The sequence below is a fragment of the Paramisgurnus dabryanus genome, chromosome 5 (genome assembly GCF_030506205.2).
Source record: "Paramisgurnus dabryanus chromosome 5, PD_genome_1.1, whole genome shotgun sequence".
NCBI lineage: Eukaryota > Metazoa > Chordata > Actinopteri > Cypriniformes > Cobitidae > Paramisgurnus > Paramisgurnus dabryanus.
The window spans coordinates 45,731,163-45,755,334 of NC_133341.1; the positions used below are offsets into that span (position 1 = coordinate 45,731,163).

Genomic DNA, 24,172 nt, shown 5'->3' on the forward strand with positions numbered 1-24,172 from the left:
TAATAAATGCAGTTACAAATTTTAACTGGTTAAAACAGTTTTAAGTATGACAGACACTGCAGGACAATACTTATTAATATATTAATGTTCAGAAAATGCAAAGATTATGCAGAACCTGTTAGGGGAGCTCAATTAATTACGTTACACTGCCATCTGCTGGAGACAGAGAATAAAAGAATTAATTTCTACCCCTGAACAGAAAACAAATTCATTTAAATAAAATCTTTAAAACTGATTTCCTCACATTGTGCTCCATCTGGGTACAAGCAGACACAAGATTTACACCAAAATGGGTTTTACTGATGGGATTATACCTAATAAAATATCCTTTAAATTATATTTGAAAGTCACAATGGTAATCTTTTTGGTAGATTCCACATTCACTTGTTACTTTGAGCTTCAAATGCCCTCGTGGGAAACGCACAAGCCAGTTGTAGTCCAAAATAATTTCCCTCCATACTAAAACTACAAATCCCATTGGCATTGCATAAAGCAGCGCGAGGGGTGGGAACTGACGGCTTCTGTTGCCAGTCAAATTTAAACAGAATCGATCAGAAATAATGCAATAAATGCAAAACGACGTATTTGTCTTAATACAGATGACGTACATTTTAGAATTCTGCCTGCCTATCAAAGGCTAAAACGCCATTTATTTACATGCTGGCTAAAGAAAAGCTGCGGAGTGGTTTTGTGGTTGCCTGTAAACAACATCCGAAAGTACGTATGTACAAAACCACTGTCTTATCGTAATGAAGTCAAATAAAACATATGTAAAACACTAGTGGTTTTAACAAAGCCCATCCGCACTTCTTGCATCGCTACAACCTGTTAAGTAAAGTTGACTTTTAACGCAGGCGCCTACTTAGGGCACCTATAAAACAGAAACTAGGGTAAACCCGCCCTAAAGCTTCCCCCATTGGAGCGTTCCCAGAACATCAGTATCTAATTGGTTGTCTCAGCTGCTTATCACGGCGTCATCAGGCGCTAAGAATATAAATGCCACCGCAAGCCCCATTCTTCACATCGAGACTGTGCAACCTATTAGCAAGTTCAGTCGAGTGCGCTTGCTAGTGAAAATTTAAACTTAATAAATGTAAAGAAGCTGAGCTTATTGTGATCCGTATTTCCACAAAGCCTTGTCGATATTCCAAAACATTACTTTTTAGCATATCAATAAGCTTTATTTGGAAGGGGCGTGTCCTCTGAGTTTATTATTTTGATTTTGGACGTGATGTCAGCGGACAGCTGCGCGTGCTGGTGCTCGCGCGAACCTTGGCGCTGTTAGTGCGGGATGCGCGAGGACAGCTGTCGGTCCACCGGTCAGACTGTTGTGGGGTTTTTTTGTCCTCCGTTAATAAATACGAGAGTGCGAGGCAAGCAGTGGGACGTGTGCCTTTAAGAGAGGGCGGAGAGAGAGCGAACTCGCGCCCCTGCCTGTGTGTGGAGCCTAATATTGATCCTGTTTAGGTACCTCTTTATTTTCTCTCATCTGTTTTATTGGTGTTGATCTAACTGTGTAATGTTTTATTAATGAGTGACGTTTCATATGACGTATGCGTAATTACAATAGTGTCGAGGACGTGTACGCTAAAGGCGAGTGACGTAGTTTTAACGTTTACTGTACTAACACACACTTGCACACACACTCAGTTTCCACGCTGTACTGTGCAGGTTTAAATTTATAAATATTATTTATTTTTTTGTTTTTGTTTTATTAACTTGTTAATGTGCAATGTGTCTTAATATAAACAAACAGGTGTCCTATAGAAATTTCTGTTATTATTTAAAACAGACCCCAGCGGGACTTCATATAAGTAAAATATACAAGTCGTGTAAGGCCTATTGGATAAGATTGTGTAATCTTTATAACAATTAGAGTCTAGACTATACTTCTACTCTGCATTGAATGTCTGCTATGTTTCTGGTAAATCCAATAACAAAATTCCCCCTAGGATCTTTACGTTTGACACCCATTAGTTTTTTATTACTGTTATTTATAGGCAAGGAAATGAATTCACATGACTTGTTTGCTTTTATTTCAGCTTCATGTCCTCTTCAATGGCAGCCTGAAAAATGATAGAGATGTCCGTTGACAAAGAAACTGTATTATCAAGTGAGGGGAAAACAGACCCTCCTTCCCATCAGCACCCTGAACTCTCTGGAAATGATTCCATCGTCCTCCATTCACCCATAAAGACGGCAGACACACACCTTTGCAAAGAGGACCGTAAAGAAACAGGAAGTGAGACATCACACGAGCACAAAGAGAGAACTGCAGGTAGCAAAGTGGAGAATGAAAGCAGCTTGCTTGAGACTAATTTGTCTACGCAGGCCCAAAATGATACCCAGCAGTTCAAAACCCAACCGCAGAGAATCAATAAGCGGCGCAACACTATGAGCGTCGGCTTCAAGTACCCCGGTTTTGGTAAACGACGCCGCCGTGCCAATTCGGAGAGCAGCTCAGTCTTACCGACAAACTTCCTGCTGGGCGGGAACATTTTTGACCCACTCAACCTTAACAGCCTTTTGGATGAAGAGGTGAACCGGGCACTTAATGCAGAGACGCCCAAGTCTTCGCCACTGCCGGCCAAAAACAGAGACCCTGTGGAGATCCTGATACCCAGGGACATCACTGACCCCCTCAACCTTAACTGTCCAAGTGCAGGAGACAGAAGTTTTATGGTGTCTCCCCTTAAAAGTGGCGGTGGTGGCAGGCGGAGACATCGGAACAAGCACCATGGAGCAGGTGCACGAGGTTTGGGTGAAGCGGCCATCACACAGACTGAACTAACAGAGTCGAATGGCTCCTCGGCTGTACAAGCTGATAGAGCCGCATCAGTGCCCATGTCATGTTTGGAGTCAGGCACTGAGGTGGACAGCCATCTCCCTGAGGTCCTGAAAGATGACCAAATGCCATTGAGCTCCACTCTTGAGTCTCTGGGTTTAAACCAGCCTGATTCAAATAATAGTGGTAATGATGAGAAAGAAAAAAGGCCTAGCGTGCCACCTGGCATCGACACCAACCTTTCATCAAAGAGGCCGCGCAGACGCAAGCGTGCTGGGAGCAGAATGGAGAATTCAGACGGAGGTTCACATGTGGCAAGAAACTGTGGTGAAACATCTGAAAGGTATTCACAGCCCTTTCACACCACAGGAACGGGTTGTGGAGGTTCCGGCAGGTCGCAACAACATCCAAGCCATTGCAAGTCACAGTGCAATGACAAGCAACACCAGCAGCAGCAGAAAAAGAAATTTCAGTACGGCAACTACAACAAATACTATGGATATCGGAATCCAGGGCTGACTGAAGATCCTCGAATCCGGGTTTTGAAACCAGAGTGGTTCCGAGGGAAGGCCGTGTTAGATCTGGGTTGCAACACCGGCCACCTTACTCTGTCCATCGCCAAGAACTGGCGACCAGCGCGAATCGTGGGTCTGGATATCGATAGAGAGCTGATACACGCCGCCCGACAGAACATACGCCATTACCTGTCTGAAGTACATGTGCAGCAGGCCCGACGTTCAGGGGAAAATGGAGAGAGGGATGTGGAAGATGTGAAAGAAAGAAAAGAGGAGGATATTGAGGGAAAGGAGAGAGCTGGAGAGAAGATCGCTGTGGATGAAATAAACACATGCATGGCTGAAGTCCCTAAAGAAAAGGAGGGCAGGTGGAAGAATAAAGCGAATGATCCAGAGAATAAGTCCACAGATGACAATCAGGAACGAGAAGGTTGGAAAATGGAAGACAGGGCATGTTTAGGTCTCCCTGATGGGAAAAATTCATTCCCAGTGTCACTCAGGATCTCAAGAGGACCCATAGCTGCCCCTCCTTTGCCTGACATGAGCACAAACAATCTACCACCTGGAGATTTCCCTGCCAACATCACATTTGTTAAGGTAAGCTTGAAGGAATATTTTTGCTCTTGTTAACCACAATGCAGATTTATTGATCAAGCATTTTGTGTTCAATGTACACTATACAGTGCGTTTTCAAGTATGCACAAAATACAATCAATGCAATGCAATGACATAGTTTACATTATACAGTAAATATGCATACAATATTTATATAGTACACATGCAGGGTGTGTAATTTTGTTGTGACTAACAAACTAAAAAGCTACTTGTGCAATAAATGCAACACATGCATGTCATCCATTTTAAAAGCTGAACTTTATAAAGTATGTTTTTATTACAGCACAGAAGTATGCCAAGAAGTAACACTAAACACTATTATATAACTTAGCAGAGAGATAAATATCACTCAGGGGCGCATCTGGTACTCACAAACATAACTATGGGTCATCCAGAAGGGGAACAATATTCCCAAAATTATAAGTGTATACTGATAGAAAAAAAGAGAAAAATAAGACAATTGGATGATTCTCACAAAATCCAGATTTAGAATGTGTCCAGCATCAGAATTTTTAAAAAGCCTTTTTTGCACGTATAAGATAAAGGTCTGAACTTACTATAACCATTGTTTTTAGAGGATTTAAAAAACATTTCCTATAGAATTCAATTATTTAGATTTTTTTAGATTAGCATTATCAAAAATTAGCATTACCGCAACATGATATTACATTAAATATATGCATTTACAAACTCATGTTTCGGTAATGAGAACTAAAAAAGTTTTCTAGGTACTATAAACAAAATTTCAAAAATAAGAACTGCTTACCTGGTGGCCATCTTGAGTGTCACAGTCAATTTTGTCCCTTCCAACTATTTTTTTTTTGAAAATGTTAGTTCCTTGAGGGCTTAAACAATGAGTGAAAATTGTTGCGGAGGATGAGAAAATTGGTCTTGGACACATTTATATGCCTTATTATTGTCTCTAGATTTACCAATGATCACCAAATACCACATGTTTCTTTACTGTAAATGTTTATAGTATAACATGCACTGAAGCTTTTTCTTTTTTAGACTTTTTAATTATAAATATTTTCATGTCAAAGAACCCAAATCCAGACATGTTGCGGTAATGAAAAATTTCCCCTTAAATTTTTCTTTCTTTCTTTTCTTTTTATTTTATAAAGGACAACACACATTAATCAACATTACTGTAAATGTGCCAGTATTAGCCAGCTGGCTAATTTTCAACTGCAGTCCTTTGGCCAGATGTTTTTAGACCAGAAAACAACAAAAAAAACAGCAAAACAATTAATACAGGTTAAAAACTATACATACAAGATACAACAAAACACAATTTAGCATATCTAAACATTAAAACAGAAATTCCTCATACGCATCCATGCAATGTGGGGCATATTTAAATTTTGATACAAGGCATATTAAACAAAGAAAAGCATCAGGAACGTTAGCAGCAAGTCAGCCTAAGAACAACTTTAAAAAATTATGTAAAAAAATGTGGAAAAACAACAAAATTGGTTTGTATGATGTCATTTGAAATCATGTGCAAAATAGTACAAAAAAAGATGTTTGTAACTGAAGGTAAAACTGTAATTACCTAGGCATAGATAAATAACAAGAGTTCTGTACATGGTAATGACATATCGTGTAGGGCTGGGTATCGATTCAGATGTTCCAGATCGATTCGATTTCGATTCACAAGCTATCGATTCGATTCTGATTCTCGGTTAAATTTTCGATTCCGGTTCTCAGGTAGGTTTTTATGCTCAATTCTCGATTCAACTCAATGTGTATAGATTTAATACACATACTATATTAATAAAAGAAACAGTGAACAGCAGTTTAAAAGTGGGTAATAAATAAAAAGAAATTAAAAGCCACTACATGTCTTGCTTGCGAAATCTAAAATGCTTCCATTCCTCCGTTCAATGTTTGCAGAAATAAATATGAAAAAAATCGATTCTGCTCTTTGATTTTTTATCAACCAAGTTTTAAAAAACGATTAATCGTAAAATCGAATTTTTTTGCCCAGCCCTAATATCGTAAGCCTCAAACACAATTGTTTTCCCCTTCTTATGTAAACCTTGTGAATGCAAATGACTGCTGGAAAACAAGCCAATCTCATCATAACACCAAAACACTACACTCGAGATGTATGCATCTCGCATAACAGGCACCCTAATGTGTGCTTCGTTATTTATTTATTTTTTTAGTACAATAAAAAACGCTTATTTAACGGAATACATGTCGGATGCACTTGGAGGGTTTTCCATCTGAACTCTTTATATGTAACGCTGCTTTTTATTGGTGATTTTCATGACATTTTGGGGGTGGGCAGTGATTTGATTTGTTTATTTGCACATTTAAAATACAACTTTAATAAATCCATAAAAGGAAACAAAAGAAGAAAAAAAATATACTGTGCGGGAGAGAGTGAGAAGACCCTAAGGTCTTATAAAACCACCTCCCCGAAATCTCATTAAATGAAACATACTATTACATGATCAAACAAGACAATACAATCAATACATAAATCATTTCAATATAACAAATTTACAATATAAACTTATTTGTATATTAACATTTTTTTCAATTCTCCTTTAAAAGAGGTCAAAGTGATTTTAGTCTTTAATACAGAATCTAAATGATTCCATAGGAAAGGCCCTCTGTATTTTAGTGTAGATTGATTAGCTGTAGTTCTACAAAAAGGAAGATAAAAATCTTTGCAGCGCCTTGTGGTGTAGGCATGAACATCCGAAGAATACATGAAAAAGTTTTTAAAAGCTCTGGGCATAATTTTTGCTATATTCACATACTTATACATAAAGATGTTTATGCAATAGATGTTAACATTAAATATTGTCAAGATATTATATTTTATGAAAAGCGGAGCAGATGATGACAATCTATTTGAGTTACTCATTATTCTTAAGAATTTCTTTTGTATTAATAAAATCTTATTTAAATATGTTTGGCATGTTGCACCCCAAACAATATTACAATACAAAATATAAGGATAAATTAAACTGTAATATAATGTTTTCATACATGAAATATCAATTAAAGAGCGAATTCTACTCAATATACCAACAGATTTCATTATTTTTCTGCAAACATATTGAATATGATATTTCCAGGTTAGTTTTTGATCAACAATAACACCTAGAAATTTTATTTGATTCACTTGGCTAATTTTAAAACCATCAATTGATACCTCAATATCTTGATAATCTCCTTTGTTTTTTGTACTAAAAATCATAAAATTAGTTTTTTGTATATTAAGAGAAAGTTGATTAACTTTAAACCATTTAGAAATATTTTGTAATTCTTCATTTGCTTCTCTTATTAATGTATCAATATTAGAATGAGATAATAGAAGACATGTATCATCTGCAAACATAAGTGGCATAACCTTTTTACAGACAACTCCTAAGTCATTGATATAAATTAGGAATAATAGAGGTCCCAAAATGGACCCCTGCGGTACCCCACATAAAAGTTTTCCCCTACTTGAGCTGAGATTATTAACATAAACAAATTGCTCTCTCTCTTCCAAATAGTTTTGTACCCAAGTTAAAACTGTATTTTTAATACCATAATTTTCTAATTTTGCTAAAAGAATATTATGATTTACTGTGTCGAATGCTTTCGACAAGTCTAAAAATATACCAATAGAATTATTTTTCTCATGCAGATTTTTTGTAATTTTGTCAACAAACTGCAAAAGAGCCATTTCTGTAGACATATTCTCTCTGAAACCATACTGATGATCATATAAGATCAGAATTTTCTATTAAATGTTTTAATATCCTTTTATAAACTAATTTTTCAAGTATTTTAGAAAAAAAAGGTAAAAGTGAAACAGGTCGATAATTATTGAATAAATGTGAGTTCCCAGACTTAAACAAAGGAATTACTTTAGCTAATTTAAGATCTCTTGGTACAACACCTGTTTTGAGTGACAAAGAGAGAACATAAGTTACAGGCTCAATAATAGAGGAAACTACTTTCTTTATGAGACTAGCTCTAATTTCATCATGCCCTGGAGCTGTATCTTTCATCTTTAATATAATTTCAAGCACTTCATTAGGAGTTGGAGGATCAAATTCATTTAAACAAGGAATAGACAAATAAAAAATTTGTGAATTAAATGTTCCTGTATTCACAATGTTTTCTGCCAGTGAAGGACCAACATTCACAAAAAAATCATTGAAACCGTTTGCTATATCGATGGGATTTTCATAATTCTCGATACCATCGGATAACTGAACTGGAATTTCTCGAGTTTTTTGTTTTTTATTCAATAATTCATTTATAATATTCCAGGTCTTTTTTGTATTTTCACATGAATTTCCCAACTTTTCAGAAAAGTATTTTTTCTTAGCCTCCTTTAAAACTTTGCTGAATTTGTTTTTATATTTTTTATAATAAGCAATATTTAAAGGTGTGGGACTAATGAGAGATTTTTTATACAACTTATTTTTATTAATAGAAATTTTTTTTAATGCAGGTGTAAACCATGGCTTAGATATATACCTGTTTTTACTTCTGCTTTGTACCAGTGGAAAACATTTATTAAACAAAGATGAAAATGTATTTATAAATGTCTGATACGCTTTTTCGGCATCCTGATGTCCGAAGACATGATTCCATGATATCTCAGCAAGTAACCTTTTAAAAGACTCAACAGATTTAAAAGTAAGTCTACGATGTTTCATACTATGGGTTTGTTTTTTTTGGTGAGAATTTGTAAAAAGCAGAAATACAGGGAGATGGTCTGAAATATCAGTAAGCATTACACCTGATGTGATTGAATGTACAAAATGATTAGTTAGTATATTGTCAATTAAAGTTGCCGATGAGCATGTTATCCTTGTTGGTTTATCAATAAGTGGATAGAAATAATAAGAATAAATTGTATTTAAAAACTCCAAAGAGGAATTTGATTCATGCTTCAAAAGATCAATATTAAAATCTCCAAGAAGAATACAAGTCCTATTCTTAACACTTATAATCTCCAATATAGAGGACAAAGCCTCATTAAAGATGTCAATATCATTATCAGGTGGTCGATAAATGCAACCAATAATTACAGTTTGACCATGAAAACACCTACATTTTGGAATTTCTATAAAAACTGCTTCTACATCAGTTTCATATAAATGAATACTCAGATCTCTCCTTTCTAAAAATTCAAAATCTTCATGAATAAAAAGAGAAACTCCACCACCTTTTCTATTAGTCTTACATAAATGTACTTCATTGTATTGAGGTAAAGAGTAAAATTGCTTGATGTCATCATTCAGCCACGTTTCAGTCAAAGCAAGCACAGAAAACTGATGTTCTAAGGTTGATAGAAACTGTATAAATAAGTCAAAATTTTTAGGTAGACTACGGGTATTCAAATGAAAGGCAGAAAACATATCCTGCTCATAATTTTTGAGCCGTGCATTAAATTCAACTTCATTATAATAATGACATGTATCACTCGATCTTAAATTTAAACTATTTTTATCTGGATCAACCAAATCATTATATGATCTATCCTCATCACTATCCTCTGGATTAAAGACCAAATGTCCTGCCGAAAAACTTTGTAAGAATGACATTAAGAGTAAAAAAGTCCAAACGAAAGGCAGCAGTTAAATACCTTTACATGTAAGGCATTTTAACTGGATCGAGGAGGATATACAATCAGTTGATCATGCTTTAAAAAAGCGATGTTCCCCTTTTTCCTCTCTTCTCTAAGTTTAGGAAGCAGTTCTTTACGCTTCATACGGACCTTGTCAGAGTAATCCTCATTGATATAGATGGTTGTGCCTTTTAAGGACTTTGCTCTCTTCAGTATTTCTTGTTTGTCCTTATACCGAAGAAATTCAATTAGAATAGATCTTGGTCGTCCAGTGGAATCGTATTTCCCAATTCGAAGTCCTCTTTCAAATTCAATATGCTTTGGTTCAATTTTAAGATGCTCCAGAAAAAGTTTCTTTACTTTTGCTTCGGTTTCAATCCATGTTTCAGACTTTACATCGGGAACTCCATCGATCACAATGTTCTTTTTTCTTGATGTGTTATCCATGTAATCCAGTTTACCCATTAAGCTGTTTAAAGAAGCTTGGTATTCGCCCAGACTTTCTGCATTGGCTTGATGTTTTTCTGCCATCTTGCTCAATTTAGTTTTCATCTCATCTACTTCAGCCTGAGTAAACTGGAGACTTGTTTTTAAGTCCTGAATGTCTTTTGTCGCACTTTGGACATCTTTAAAAAGGTTATCCATGCGAACACACATAGAGTCCACAATCACTTGAACACATGATTTAAAACTCTTTTCTTGTTGGTCAAGAAGTTCTTTAAAGTAAGTCTTTAGTTTTTCAAGCATCTCCTGGACCATAGGAAATGACACAGAGTCGTCCTCACCTTTTCTTGGCATTTTGATGTTTTCAGAGCTTAATTTGTAGAACCAGGCTGGGCCAGCTTGAGTAGGCCTTAAATACAATCTATCAAATATCACTTTAGTTGTTAACCATCCACCTTTTGTAATCCACAATCCAGATATATTTTGAAGTATATTTTGGAAAAATATAAGTATGGTTACTACAAATATAAGTATGGTTATTCCAATGAGAAATCTCTCAACACAGCACAACACAGTTCTCAGCCATGTCAGCCATCTTGAATTTACAATCACAGTGTACACACATTAAAAATCGCAGTGGGCACACATTAAAAATCACTCGCAAAATCACTCGCAATATCTTGCCGACTGTTAAATGTGTATGTTTACATGCAAATATATCTAGTTTACCTATACAATCTTTGTTTTTCTGACTTGTAGGGGAATTACGTGTTGGAAAGTGACTTGTTGCTTCAGACGCAAAAGGAAGAATATGACGTGATCCTGTGTTTAAGTGTGACTAAATGGGTCCACCTGAACTGGGGTGATGCAGGACTCAAACGGCTCTTTCACAGGGTTTACAGACACCTGAGACCAGGAGGACTTTTCATCTTAGAGCCTCAGCCATGGAACTCTTACGGCAGGAGAAAGAAACTCACTGTATGTGTGGTAATAATGTTCATATCAAATGATGTAATCACAAGTGGTCAGCTGAGATGTTTGACCTTTATGAACACGCATCTCAAATGTGTTTTTATTGTGGGTGGGTGTCTCTGCATCACTTATTTGCACTTAACATTCATGCTTATTGATGTCAGGCAAATTGACAATGCATTGTGCATGTATTTGCAACCTCTTTTTTTTTTTTTTTTTATGTTCATAAAAACATTGAGACAGCACACAAACCCATGAAGGACTGCTTTATTCTGCCTAATTAAATTTACAGTGCATTGAATATATAGTGCACAATGTCTCATTTTAAGTCAATCATCATTTTCAGATAAATCTTTGTTGCCAAGTTTATTCAAAATATTAAGATTTTCTCATTTTATTTTTAGGAGGTTATCTTTAAGAACTACCACAGCATCCGATTTAAGCCGGATCAGTTCTCTTGCTATCTGACTACTGATGTTGGCTTCTCCAGTTATGAGCTCATTGGAAATTCACAGAGTTTATCTAGAGGTTTGCACTTTAAAAATACTCCTGAAATAATATTGTCATTTTTATAATGATATTGTTGCATTTAGTGGCTATTCTGTATCTCACTTTTGCTTCTGTCTCAGGTTTTCAGAGACCAATCTACATTTTTCACAAAGGACCCTCACGTCAGAAGTAATAGCACCAGTTTGGACCACCAGACCAGAAAATCCAAGACTTTGATATGGAAAGCAACCAGCATTTAAAGCCTCTGTAACTTTTGAGCATTTTTCATATTTCTTTGAAATTGATACAAGACTAAAACTGAATTTGACACTTTCGATATTCTGAATAATTGGTGCTAAATTTAAATTTCACTCTCCGGCTATTAAAAGGCAAAAAAGTGAAGATCTACACAGATGAACCTACAGAGATGTTTCTCCAATACAGTCAGCAGGTGTTACTGGTTTCTCTCAAACATCAGTCCTGTGCTGGAAAGAAATCAATTTGCGACAAGTAATTTTCTTAATGTTAGTAAATACAAATTAATTATTTTGGAATGAAAGGAATAATGCTGAAATTCCCAAAAGTAAAACCTAAAGGAATGCTATCTGTCTTTCAAGCACACAAAAAATGTATGTATACATTCTTATGACCTTTAGAGACTGAGGATTTGAAATGTTTGGTTATATTTGCAAGATGTATATGATTTGTTTCAAATTTTTTGTTCAAAAGGAAATCTTAGAGTCTGTTCACCAAAATGTTCATGTGAAGCTCTGGTTTATGCTCTTTTGTTTGTTGCCGTGGACTTCATTTTTCTTTTGTTAAACAACAGCATTGCTTTTAATAAAGAGAGGATATTTCCCTTTTATGTCGATTTTAACATCTGTCTATTTATCACTGGATTTTTCAGCCAGATTAAACTAACAAACTGGCAATAGGTCTCCATTCATTATATTTTCTGGTCTACCTAGGACATAATTTGGTCTTAAACATCTCAAGTTCAAGACTCCCAGTCTGATGTCCTGAAAAACAGTCAAGTTTCTATTGAATTGGAAGGATTTTACTTCTTTTTGAAGTGGTGCATCGAGAAATGATAATAAAAGTCTTTAATTTTTTATCTGAATGTATTCTGATTTGTCAATTGTTAAAAGTTGTTAATTTGTTTAAAGCTAAACCAGTTTCCACTGATGTATGACACCTTGTTAGTTGTATTCATAATAAAAGTTTGCACTAAAATGAGGGAACAAATTGGTCTCCCATATTTGTATTTTGTGCAAAAAGTTGATGAATCTCTAAAAAGTCAGTTTGCATTGAAAGGGCCAATTCAAAGCAACTGACAAAAATAAACTGCAAAATAATATGACATTGTCTTGCACGTCTGTTTTCTTTTTTAAACTGGTAATCATGATCTAAACTTTTTTATTCACCCAGTTAACACATAAAACACTTTCATTGTGGTTTTGATTTATCAACTTGTTCCCACATAAATACCGTAGTATATTTAAGTATTTACTATAGTTAACCGTAATTACATTTTCTAGATACTATAGTGTTTATGAATTTCACTTATAATTTGTATTCACTGTAGTTAATACTATGCATAGATATAAATTTAATGTTTACTATACTATCCATAGATATAAATCTAATGTTTACTATAGTATTTTTCATGTAAAACGACGGCTATGGTTAGGACCAAAGATCAAACCCCCAAGTAAGTTAGGGGTACTTGGAGCTACAAGACAAAGCACTTGGACCTGACACGCGCCCGGACGTTGGTCAAACGTACGCGCGCCTAGCGCTGTCACGTAAATACCGTTTCTTTTCTCAGCGCGGAGCACGATGGGCCAAAAAAGAGGTATGTTACTGTGAGGTAGATTTTTTCTTTTAAATCATTATTGATGTGTATTTACGTTTGTGTGTCACCTTAGTTACGATTATTTTCAATACATTTAAATTATAGACATAAATGTAGTGTACAAATAAGAAAAATACACATTTAGTTTTGAATCCGTCCATATTGGTGACGCGCCATCGATATAAAACAGCCTTCAAAAATGCTTGTACTTAAGCACATTTAGCTGTGAAAGGGTGGGGTCTTAAAGGTTTTGGCGTTTCGAGTGGTTTTACAGTTGCTAAGCGGTTGCTATGGGATTATAAGTGTCAACAAAAGACTGAGATATGCAAATAACAACCATCGTTAGATGGAGAAACTGTACAATAAACTGACATTTCTTAGTTTAGGAAGTTTAGGAATATACACTAGTCAACATTCGAAGTGGACCAAAACCTTTCAGAAAAGTTTTCAAAAAAGTTTTGATCCACTTCAAATTTTGACAAGGGTATACAGGTGCAAGTCATATAATTAAAATATCATCAAAAAGTGGATTTATTTTACTAATTCCATTCAAAAAGTGAAACTTGTATATTATATTCATTCATTACACACAGTCTGATATATTTCAAATGTTTATTTCTTATAATTTTAATGATTATAACTGACACCTAGGAAAATCTCAAAATTTTAATTATAATATTACATAAGACCAAAAAAAAAGAATTTTTAGAAATCTGGGCCAACTGAAAAATATGAACTTGAAAAGTATGAGCATGTACAGCACTCAATCCTTAGTTGGGGCTCCTTTTGCCTGAATTACTGCAGCAATGCAGCGTGGCATGGAGTCGATCAGTCTGTGGCACTGCTCAGGTGGTATGAGAGCCCAGGTTGCTCTGATATTGGCCTTCAGCTCTTCTGCATTGTTGGGTCTGCCATATCGTATCTTCCTCTTCCAATGCCCCATAGATTTATGGGGTTAAGGTCAGGTGAGTTTGCTGGCCAATTATGGACTGTGTGCAGGTGACAGGTCCTGGTGAGAATTAAATCTGCATCTCTATAAAGTTTAGTTGACAGCGCTAGGCGCGCATACATTAGGCCAACGTCCGGGCACTTGTCTGGTCCAAGTGCTTTGTCTTGTAGCTCCAACCCTTCAAGTACCCCAAACTTACGTGATGGTTTGGTCTTTGGTCCTAACCATAGCCGTCGTTTTACATGAAAAAGTACTATAGTAAACATTAGATTTATATCTATGCATATAGTAAAGATTAGATTTTCAATCTAGGAAGGAAATGCAAAATTTACTTTAATCAAAGAACATAACTTTGGACCACTCAGCGGCAGTCCAGAAGCGAGACGCTTATGACGCTGTCTGTTGTTCGAGTGGCTTGACACAAGGAATGCGACAGCTGAAACCCAGGGTTTTGTTTCACAATCCTGTCCAGGGTGCGGTTATCCCTATTTTTTGTACACTTTTTTCTACCACATCTTTTCCTTCCCTTCGCCTCTCTATTAATGTGCTTGGACACAGAGCTCTGTGAACAGCCATCTTCTTTTGCAATGACCTTTTGTGTCTTGCCCTCTTTATGGAAGGTGTCACTGGTCGTCTTTTGGACAACTGTCAAGTCAGCAGTCTTTCCCATGATTGTGTAGCCTACAGAAAACTGAGAGACCATTTAAAGGCCTTTGCAGGTGTTTTGAGTTAATAAGCTGATTAGAGTTTGGCACCAGGTGTCTTCAAAATTGAACCTTTTAACTATATTCAAATTTTGAGAGAAACTGAATTTGGGATTTTCCTAAGTTGTCAGTTATAATCATCAAAAAATAAAAGAAATAAACATTTGAAATATATCATGTCTGTCTTCCCACCCTGTGGAATGGGAATAGATTTTTTGCTACAACATTTTTGTTTGACTCTTGCCTTGGTGGAATCACGGTTCGCAGACTATGAAGGGACCTTGGTGCTCCTGATGAAAGGCTTTGTATATTACTTACCCATCAACTTACTCTAATGGTACAGTCCATAATCTTAAAGGCAAAGTGTTAATGGTTTTTAAATTAAACTGACAGTAATTTAATATCCTTCCTTAACAACACACTCTGTGTTTTGCTTATAACAGGAATCCTTAAATATTTATAGATGACAGAGTACTAATATATGAAGAGCAGCCTGAAGTGGTAACATTGAAGTAAAAAAAGTAAAAAAAGATGGCAGTTCCACTTAAAATAGCTTTCTTCTGGATCCTTTCATATTGGTCTCTCTCAACACTTTTTTTATATAAAAAACAAACAAACATTTTCCTTACTGTCTTGCCTTTTCTTATATTGTATATTGTAACCCTCATAAGCCCCTAGTTTACACTTGACACTAAGGGTCAGTATGACCCCAAAAATCGATTGCATATATTTTTTTATAATTATTTTTTAAACCATACATATAATATAAAAAAATGTTGTTTACCTCTCGTCTATACATTAATGCGTGTTTTGGGAGATAAAAGTACTTTTTTACCCATTTACCACAGAATTCCTCAACTACACCATTAGCTTGCATATTCAATGTTAATTTTTTATGGAAAAAAAATAACTTAAATGATCTGAATTTAATTTATCCCCTTCAAACCCTGCGACCACTGGAATGTACATTAAATGTTTTGTGGTTCAAACCAATAAAATGCTGATCAACCAATCAAAACAAGGCATACTGATTAAACACCTGAAAAATCAGGTCTGAAGGGGTTAAGTTGTTTCTGGATATTGATCTAAGACAGTGTTAGGTGTTGAATTCTGCCAACTGCTGGTTAGAGACCAATCTAAAAGGATTACAGTTTAGGAAATAAATAACTTTGTCCAGCAGAGGGCCATAAAGAGCCATTCATTTTGGATGTGCTCTTTCAAATCGTAGATTTCTTATAGTTTTTGATGCATTTTGATCTGTATTTAAAAAATGCCACATAAATTTGACAGAAAATGCCATATAAGACACGCCTAAAGGACAAAACTTAAAGGCAGATTGTAGTAAAATATTATTATTTAAAGTAAACTAAGTGTAAAAATATAATAATTAACTTTATAGTGTAAATAATATGTAAATAAAACCAATAACAATAGTGAGAGAGAGAGTTTTTGTGTTTGTGTGTGTTTGTGCATTAGATCTCACCCCTTCATATTTTTGTTTAGCATTTAGGGATGATTTTATTGGCCAAATTCTATACAAATGCTCTATGTGGCAGTGTGTGTGCATGTGTGTGCGTGTGTGCGTGTGTGTGTGTGTGTGTGTGTGTGTGTGTGTGTGTGTGTGTGTGTGTGTGTGTGTGTGTGTGTGTGTGTGTGTGTGTGTGTGTGTGTGTGTGCGTGTGTGTGTGTGTGTGAGAGCATGTCTTTTCTACTTTGAATTTGTGCTCTAGTACCAGGCCTTTATTTCTGTGTTTTTACTTTCAGATTTATGCCGTATTTTTTTATTTTTTTGACAAATAAAAAATATATGGTTTTTTTGCATTTCCCATTCCTTTTGAGAAGTAAAACAGTCACTGTAAGATTAGGGTATCATAATTCATGTTAATATGTTACTCTAGAAATAGAAGGTCAAGACAAGTGCATTGCATTGTGGGATTCACTGTTTGATGCAGTGTGCATTAATCGTATACTGCAAATCCTGGCAAATGTGGAAGGTCACCTGCCTTATCAATGCATTATGCTGTTTTTCAAATAATAAAAGGCTACTCCTAATAAAGCCGTTTATAGAGTATATTAGAAATTCAACCCTAATTTTTCAAGAAAATAACTTATTACCAACCTCTGAATAATTAGGCAGGCACCATAGTTAAGTCTTCAGAAAAAATTTAGCACGTACAGTTAAAATGCTCATCGTTGCATGCTACATATAAAGTATGCAGTATACACTGTTTAGTATGCAGTATTCCAATCCTCACATAGCCACTGCCTGCCACATGACAGCAGATTCTTTACACAGAAACAACTCTGTAGCGTTGCCAAGGCAACGGTTACAGAAAGCCTTGACAACCGGGGTACCTTCGTTATCATCTTCATCTTATCTTTCATTCGTTTATTCCCTCTCTTTTTAGCCGATCCATTTTCATTCAAGCTGTTTTGAGTAATCTCGCTTTTGAACTCTCTCTCCACACATCTTCACCTCCCCTTCCATCTTTAGATGTCTCCTCCCTCCGCGCGCGTGCTCTCTCTCTCTCTCTCTCTCTACCTCTCTACATCTTCTGTCGTTTCAGTGCATTCCCTCTTTCTTTCTCCCCCCTCTCGTCTCCGCACTCATCCTCCCCTCGCCATCACCTTTTAATTGCTCGTATCCTCCATCTCTCCGTTTCGTCATTTTTGGATCTCACCCCTTACCCGCATCCCTCCTCGTCCTTTCCTCGTTTGCCGGATCCAGAAACCAGACCTCCTCTCATCCCTCCCCTCCCTCTTTACGTCCCCCCTCCCTTCATACTCGTGCTGTTCTCTTCAATGCTTAAGTCAGTCAAAGGGGATACAGAGAAGAAAAGAGAAGCGAACGCCGGGCGCTGAGAGCGAGAGAAAGAGAGAAGGAGAAAAGCTGGAGGGAGAGAGGGGTGAGGGGGGTACGGGGGTTTGGATACATCTCCATCTGACTTCTCTCTGCCATGGACTGCCTCTGCATAGTGACCACCAAGGTAAGCCGATTCAGCGCAATATGCGGTGTGGACGCGAGGGGGAAACTTTCATTTACTCTAGCTCGCACTGCTGGTAAACCTGGTAACGTAAAGGGAGCGCGTTGCACCGATCTCATCTGGAGATATTTGTGGCTTCAGCACTTCTTTGTTCTTTTGTCTCATCCATCTCTCGTATACGAGCTCGCGTTGAGATGAAATTCCGGGCTGTTTTATTTGAATTCCCCCCTCTTTCATCCCTGCACGTTTTGCGCGTGATGGGCCGTCCCAGCAAACACCAAACCTTCCCTAACGTTGTCATTTGCTTCCTGTTTGGTTATCGTTGAGGAACTAAGATGCTCAACGTGTTGTTGTTTTTTTAACCTATAGATGTAACCTAACCTAGTGGTTATTTATATTTTTTTACAACCACCCCGGGTGCTGCATGCAGTTTTTGTGTGTGAGATAATAATAATAATAATAATGAATACATTATCTAAAAGCTTTGTTGAACGGTTTGTTTATTTTATAATTACAAACAACTTTTCAGACTTGGGAGACATCAGTGCGCAATACCGCCTTAATAAAGAATTTAGGCGCACAAAAACAAACCTAAAAGAAACGTTTTATTTACGTTAAGAAAACTTACCTGACTAACCAATACCAAACGTAACAGTTAGCTAATAGTAAGCTGGAGTTTTGACAGTACACGTTTAAAAAAGGAGGCACGCGTTTTTTTTTAGTTGAACTTTTAACTTGACGAGGCGTCATAAAGAGAGTTTCATAAACAGCGGGAAGCGTCGTCCATCTGCCGCTTGCAGAACGCAGACGCGTCTTGTGTGACAGCGCGTGAAGCTGGAGCGCGTGCTGTGGTGCAGAGTCAGAAATTATCTTAAAAATAAACGGACACCATGGCATTGATTTTCAAGGGTGTCTTTTAGGTTTTTATTTGCATTTCCAAATATGTCAAATTGAGATACAGTAGTCATTCTTATATAGTCATCTACCATTACAGTGAACTGATTTTATCATCATTGGTAGTGTTTCTGTTTCCCCTACAGTGTTTTAAGAGCTTATTTTACTACTTTTAAAATTTCTTCATATTACCCCTGCGTACACTCAGTTACAGGTCACTACAGTGTCCAGAGGGAAACTAAATCAAAACACAAATAAAACCAAAAGAAAACACAATGCCATTTTAGTCCTCAAGTCCTTGTTAATTTCTATTCCTGCTGTGGCTCTTCACAGACCTGTGGTGCCGGCAGTGATGAAGATAATGATGATGAGGAGGAAGGGATTACAAAGACTAAAACATGAAGAGCAAAGAAAAGCAGTTCTGTTAAATTTCAAAGGGGAGGAGGTATATGTGTGGGAGACGAGAGGTCGACCACGAGCTAAAGCTTTCATTAATAAACACTTGCATGCTTGTGTGATTCGTCATCTAAATGCAGAGCCCTGAGGGCTGTGTGTATATGCGTGTGTGTGCGTGGAGGTGAGACACATCCCACTGCTCTGGACGGCATGCGCCTCTTTGTCCATGTCGTGTTGCTGGCAAAGCTTTCTGAACGGTTTACGTAACGTTGCCCGGTGCGCTTGTGTCTGTTCTATCACTTCTTCTTTTTCTCTTTTGAGGTCTTCACAATGACTCCCACCTCACATGCTACGCCTCAGCACTTGAATGACCTCACTCCCAACAGACCTACTGCACTGAATCTATGAGTAAGAGTCATAGGTAAAGAGAGAGAGAGAGAGAGAGAGAGAGGGAGCTGAGAAATTAACACATCGTCTGTGTGGGATGAGATGAAAATGGTGCACTGCTCTTTAAATGTATGGTTAGAAAAGACTGACAGTGTTTTTAGTTATAGCCTTAAACTCTTTCAGAGCTTTGCAGAATTAGTGTTTAAACATTTATTTTACCCTAAACACACAACTTGTACTTTCCTTTAATATGACCTTTAAACTTACATGACTCCAGTAATATCACTAAGCTAACATAAATGGAAGTAGATCTTCTCATGGATATATTACTGTTTATAAAAATCCTTTTAAACACCCAGCTATTGTACTTCAATAACCGTCAATCATATCTAATATATATTTTTATGAATAACAGCGCAAAATAAATCACAAGACATAACATTAGTTTTGTTTGTTAGCCCCCGGTGGTAGATTATTTGTGCAATAAGCAAAGATCTAATTCAGCCCACTTAAACCTAGAAGCACACATGCGGCTAAAATAATTCACTCTCAAAGTTTTTAAATTTAATAAACTATGTACTCTACAATGGAATTAGCATGGTTCATATCCAAAAACAAGCTAAATGTGGTATGACCATGGTAGTTTTGTGAGAAAAACTGCATCTATAGGACTTTACTCTTAAAGGGACAGTTCACCCAAAAGCCATTGCCTCACAACCACCTTAAAAGTGCCAAAGAATGCATAAAAAATATGCGTATGATGAAACCGTTTAGTACCTTATTTGAAAGGGTCATGAATAATAATGTTGAGCTCTGCTCTGATTGGCTGTTTCTCAGAGCAGCTCTTTTTTGTAGCTCTGTGTATGTGTAAACAGACCTATACAGAAATTGTTTGGAGATTGTTAATGGATGTTTTTGAGTGGTAAGTTTGTGTTTTTTTCAGTATGGACCTGCAAAACGTAAGTCTCAGTTAACGCCAATAGTAGAATTTCAGCCTAAATGCTAGCATATAGCATGAAAAGCACTGTAAGCGAATCTCTGTGACGTCACTTCTTTTTGAGGTTCAAAGTGTTCAAAGCGTAGCTCACTCCTCCCCCTCCCTTTTGTGCTTTCTGAAAGAGTCATGAACGTGCCCAACCCCCACTCCTAAATCCTGCTTGTCGTTTAATTGGCTGGAACTTTTTGTTATGTTTCGTGGTGGTAGGTTTGGCCACTTTGTTTTTGTTGCAGTTTGTGGAGCCTGGGCTGTCTACAGAGATCGCATTTTTTTACAGTGTGTTCAGGAGACCGGCAGCTAGCAGATTGTGAGGAGAGGTTTACTGTATGAAACAAAAAAAATTTGCGTGAATTCGCTTAGAGCACCTTTAACTAGCATATAGCGCTAATTTAGCAGTAACAGCTTTTTTTGCATTGTAACAACATTGTTATTAATTTAAAGTGTAATTTAATGTTGGGGCGTACATCTCAACTGTAACGTCAGTTGGTGTTATGTTGAGATTGGCCTGTTTTCCAGCTGTCTTTTGCATGCACAAGGTTTACATAAAAATCGTGTTTGAGGCTTACGATATGTCATTACCGTGTACAGAACTCTTATTCACCTATGCCTATAAATACAATTTTACATTTTACTGCACCTTTATAGGAAGAAATAAACTCATAAAAGTTTAAAACAACATAAGGGTGAGTTAATGACAGAATAAAAAATTTTGGGTGAACTATCCCTTTAAGGTGGTTGTGCGGCGATGACTTTTCACTTATGTGCTGCTTTCCACGAAGTCTGTATTATGTTTTGTTGAGCAGTTTTCTGCATTTTGTTGTATACTGTGGTAATCCGTATGTGTGTGTGTGTGTGTTTTCCTATATATTTCTTAAGCATGTGTGTTGTGTTGTAATCAGTTTTTCGTTCGTGTGCACGATAGCTCATCTGTGGCCACAGATGCATGTGAATGTCACTTGGTTCCTGTTGGCTTCATTCGATTTAAGCCTGTTCCCTTGGCAACAGAAGCGGGCTCTGCTCATCGGTTGACAGAAGCAGACAATATGAAGTGGGTGTGAGATGAGCAAGGAAAACCATTGAACATTTGTATGTATTTGGTGTGCATTTGATAAGATATGTGTGTGTATCTGGGTTCAGTCTCATCATTGCTTTCGTTAGTTGGTTTGGTTGAAGATGGGCCGTTCTTTTGTGTGTGTTTCTGCTGGATGTGTGTATATGCACAGAAGCAGAGGTTTATCCTTTGAAAGTCTTTTCGGTTAGACTGAAACTGGATCTCTCCCTATGGTGACTGAGATTGAGCCAAATCTGGCTCCAAGATTTGCGAGAGGGGATGAATCTACCACACAATGACCAGTAAATGTCTATGGATGTATTCAGACGTTCCATTTGTTGGGAAAAAGACTTTACCCAAATTGTAGGAATGCACATAACCAGCTGATTTTACTTAGTATTGTGGATTTCGGTTTTCATGCATTAAGTTAAACATTTTCTGTACTGCAGTTTGAATGTAAAGGTACAGAGATAGATTGCAGCAAATATTTAACCCTTTCAAAGCAAGTAGAATCAATGCACTTGAAGTGATCTGTCCCATTAAGAGACCTGGTTGTGTGTAATACATTTTACAGCAGGGCTCTTTAACTACTCTTTGAGGGACTGATTTTAAAATGTATAAATATGATGTGGGCCAAACTTTTTCCCCTATTTTTATCTCTCTTTTTTAATGTTTTTTGTTACTTTTTGTTATAAGATATTAAAAAACATGCATTTTCAAAAAAGATTCACACTTCTTATATCCAGTATTTTGCCTTTTAATTACTGAAAACTCATATTTTCTTTTAAATATTTTACAAACAATTGCAGTTTAACATTGCAAGAGCCAAATGTCAATAGTTCAACTATGAACATTGTACAAAAGTTCAAGTGTAAATAATCAACACATGTAGTTTTGTATAGCACTATGCGGAGCTCTTAAACTTATTTTGTTTATAGCTGTTTAACTATCATAATATGTTACATTTCAAGTCTTCTCCTAATGACTAAAATTGCACTTCCTGTTTTCTTTTTTAATATTTTTAAGAATTAACAAAAAAGGATAAAAAAATTTCACCTTGCACACAGTGTTTTGATTGGGACACACTGAAATACATCACTTCCGGTCCATGTGTTACATGCGGTGTAGTCGCACGAGTTGTTTTTTTAATGCATCCAAAACTAGGGATTGACCGATATGGATTTTTTTTTGTGCCGATTTTTGTTTCATCATCCTTAGCCGATGACCGATACAGGCTGCAGATTTTCTTGAGCCGATATTTGAAGCCGATACTGCTTTTGCTCACACAATTTACATCATAAAAATGACACGATGATGCCAAATGTCAGTCTCAATTTAAAAAAGTAAAATTTATTGAACTTAAAAAATATATATATATATATATTTAACAAATAGTAAACACAGGTGAGGGTGCCATGGAACCATGAACTGCACTCTCCACAATGACGAGGAACTATCAGCAAAAGATATTGATTTCTATCACTTTACTACTACAAATATATAGAGAGATGAGAAATACAAACTCGCTTTGTGCAGCTATGATCAGCTGTTAGGCTGAGCTTTCGATGTGGTCATGGAAAGATTGGTTGTTTTTAGTCACATGACCTGCAATCGCTTGCGGCACTCTGTCTGTAAATAATGCCGGAAAAAATCAACGAACACAGCAGCCACGTATCGGCCGATGCGATACACATAAAACTAGCAAATATCGGCCCGATATATCGGCCGGCCGATATATCGGTCGGCCGATATATCGGTCTATCACTATCCAAAACCCAAATTGGATCCGATAATTACACACCCGCAAATGGTGGGCACCCCACGCAGCCCCTTTCCTGACTCTCCAAATGATGGCCGATAAACCAGATAAACTGGTTTATCGGCCATCACTTGTCATGTACAGGGGAAAGTTAAAAGTAACCATGCTGATTTTAAATCAGATTTTAATTCGGGCCAGATAAGGGTGATTGGAAGGCCGCTTTGGCGGGCCACCAGTTGACTAGTCCTGTTTTACAGTTTGGTTACATTTAAAGGTCCACTGTGTAGATTATTTATGACATTTAGCATTGAGACACTGAATTGCTTCCAACGGCTCAGTTCACAGCTCATCCTCCCTTTCGAAACACATAGTGAAGCTACGGTAGCCATCACATGACAAACATGTCATCGTCTGAGACATCGATCGTAGTAACAAAACACGCTAGCAGTTTGTCCATTTAGGGCTAATGTAGAAACATGGCGGCAACTTCCATGTAAGTGGACCAGCTGTGTATGAAGATAAAAACGGCTCATTCTAAGGTAATCAAAACATAACAGTTCATTATTTTAGGTCTTTATACACCACTGATGATATAGTTTTGTATATTGCATTTCTTTTAAGGCCACTTCACACTGGTCAGACAGACTCCAACAGACCCGTTGTTGGATCAAAGTCAATGAGACTTTAGAATGTGGTTGTCTTAGGGCTGGGAAAAAAATCGATTTGATTTTAAAATCGAGTTGGCAGGTCAAATCGATTCATATTTTAAAAAAATCGATTTTTTTA

General features: G+C 36.7%; 2 protein-coding genes across 2 annotated transcripts in view; both read left to right on the top strand.

Annotated features, from left to right (window-relative positions):
* Positions 1-1,030: 1,030 nt before the first annotated feature.
* On the top strand, positions 1,031-12,770 carry mepcea (methylphosphate capping enzyme a). Its single transcript, XM_065284418.1, has 5 exons — positions 1,031-1,467; positions 2,043-3,897; positions 10,709-10,927; positions 11,326-11,449; positions 11,551-12,770. Exons 2-5 carry the CDS (start codon positions 2,074-2,076, stop codon positions 11,601-11,603), a joined length of 2,220 nt encoding a protein of 739 aa, XP_065140490.1. The 5' UTR covers positions 1,031-1,467; positions 2,043-2,073; the 3' UTR covers positions 11,604-12,770.
* Positions 12,771-17,453: 4,683 nt separating this feature from the next.
* dlg4a (discs, large homolog 4a (Drosophila)) overlaps positions 17,454-24,172 on the top strand; it is a 108,652-nt gene continuing 101,933 nt past the window's right edge. Inside the window, exon 1 of the mRNA XM_065284421.1 lies at positions 17,454-17,905. Within this exon, the coding sequence (XP_065140493.1) occupies positions 17,876-17,905 (30 nt within the window). The 5' untranslated portion in view covers positions 17,454-17,875. The remainder of the gene's footprint in view (positions 17,906-24,172) is intronic.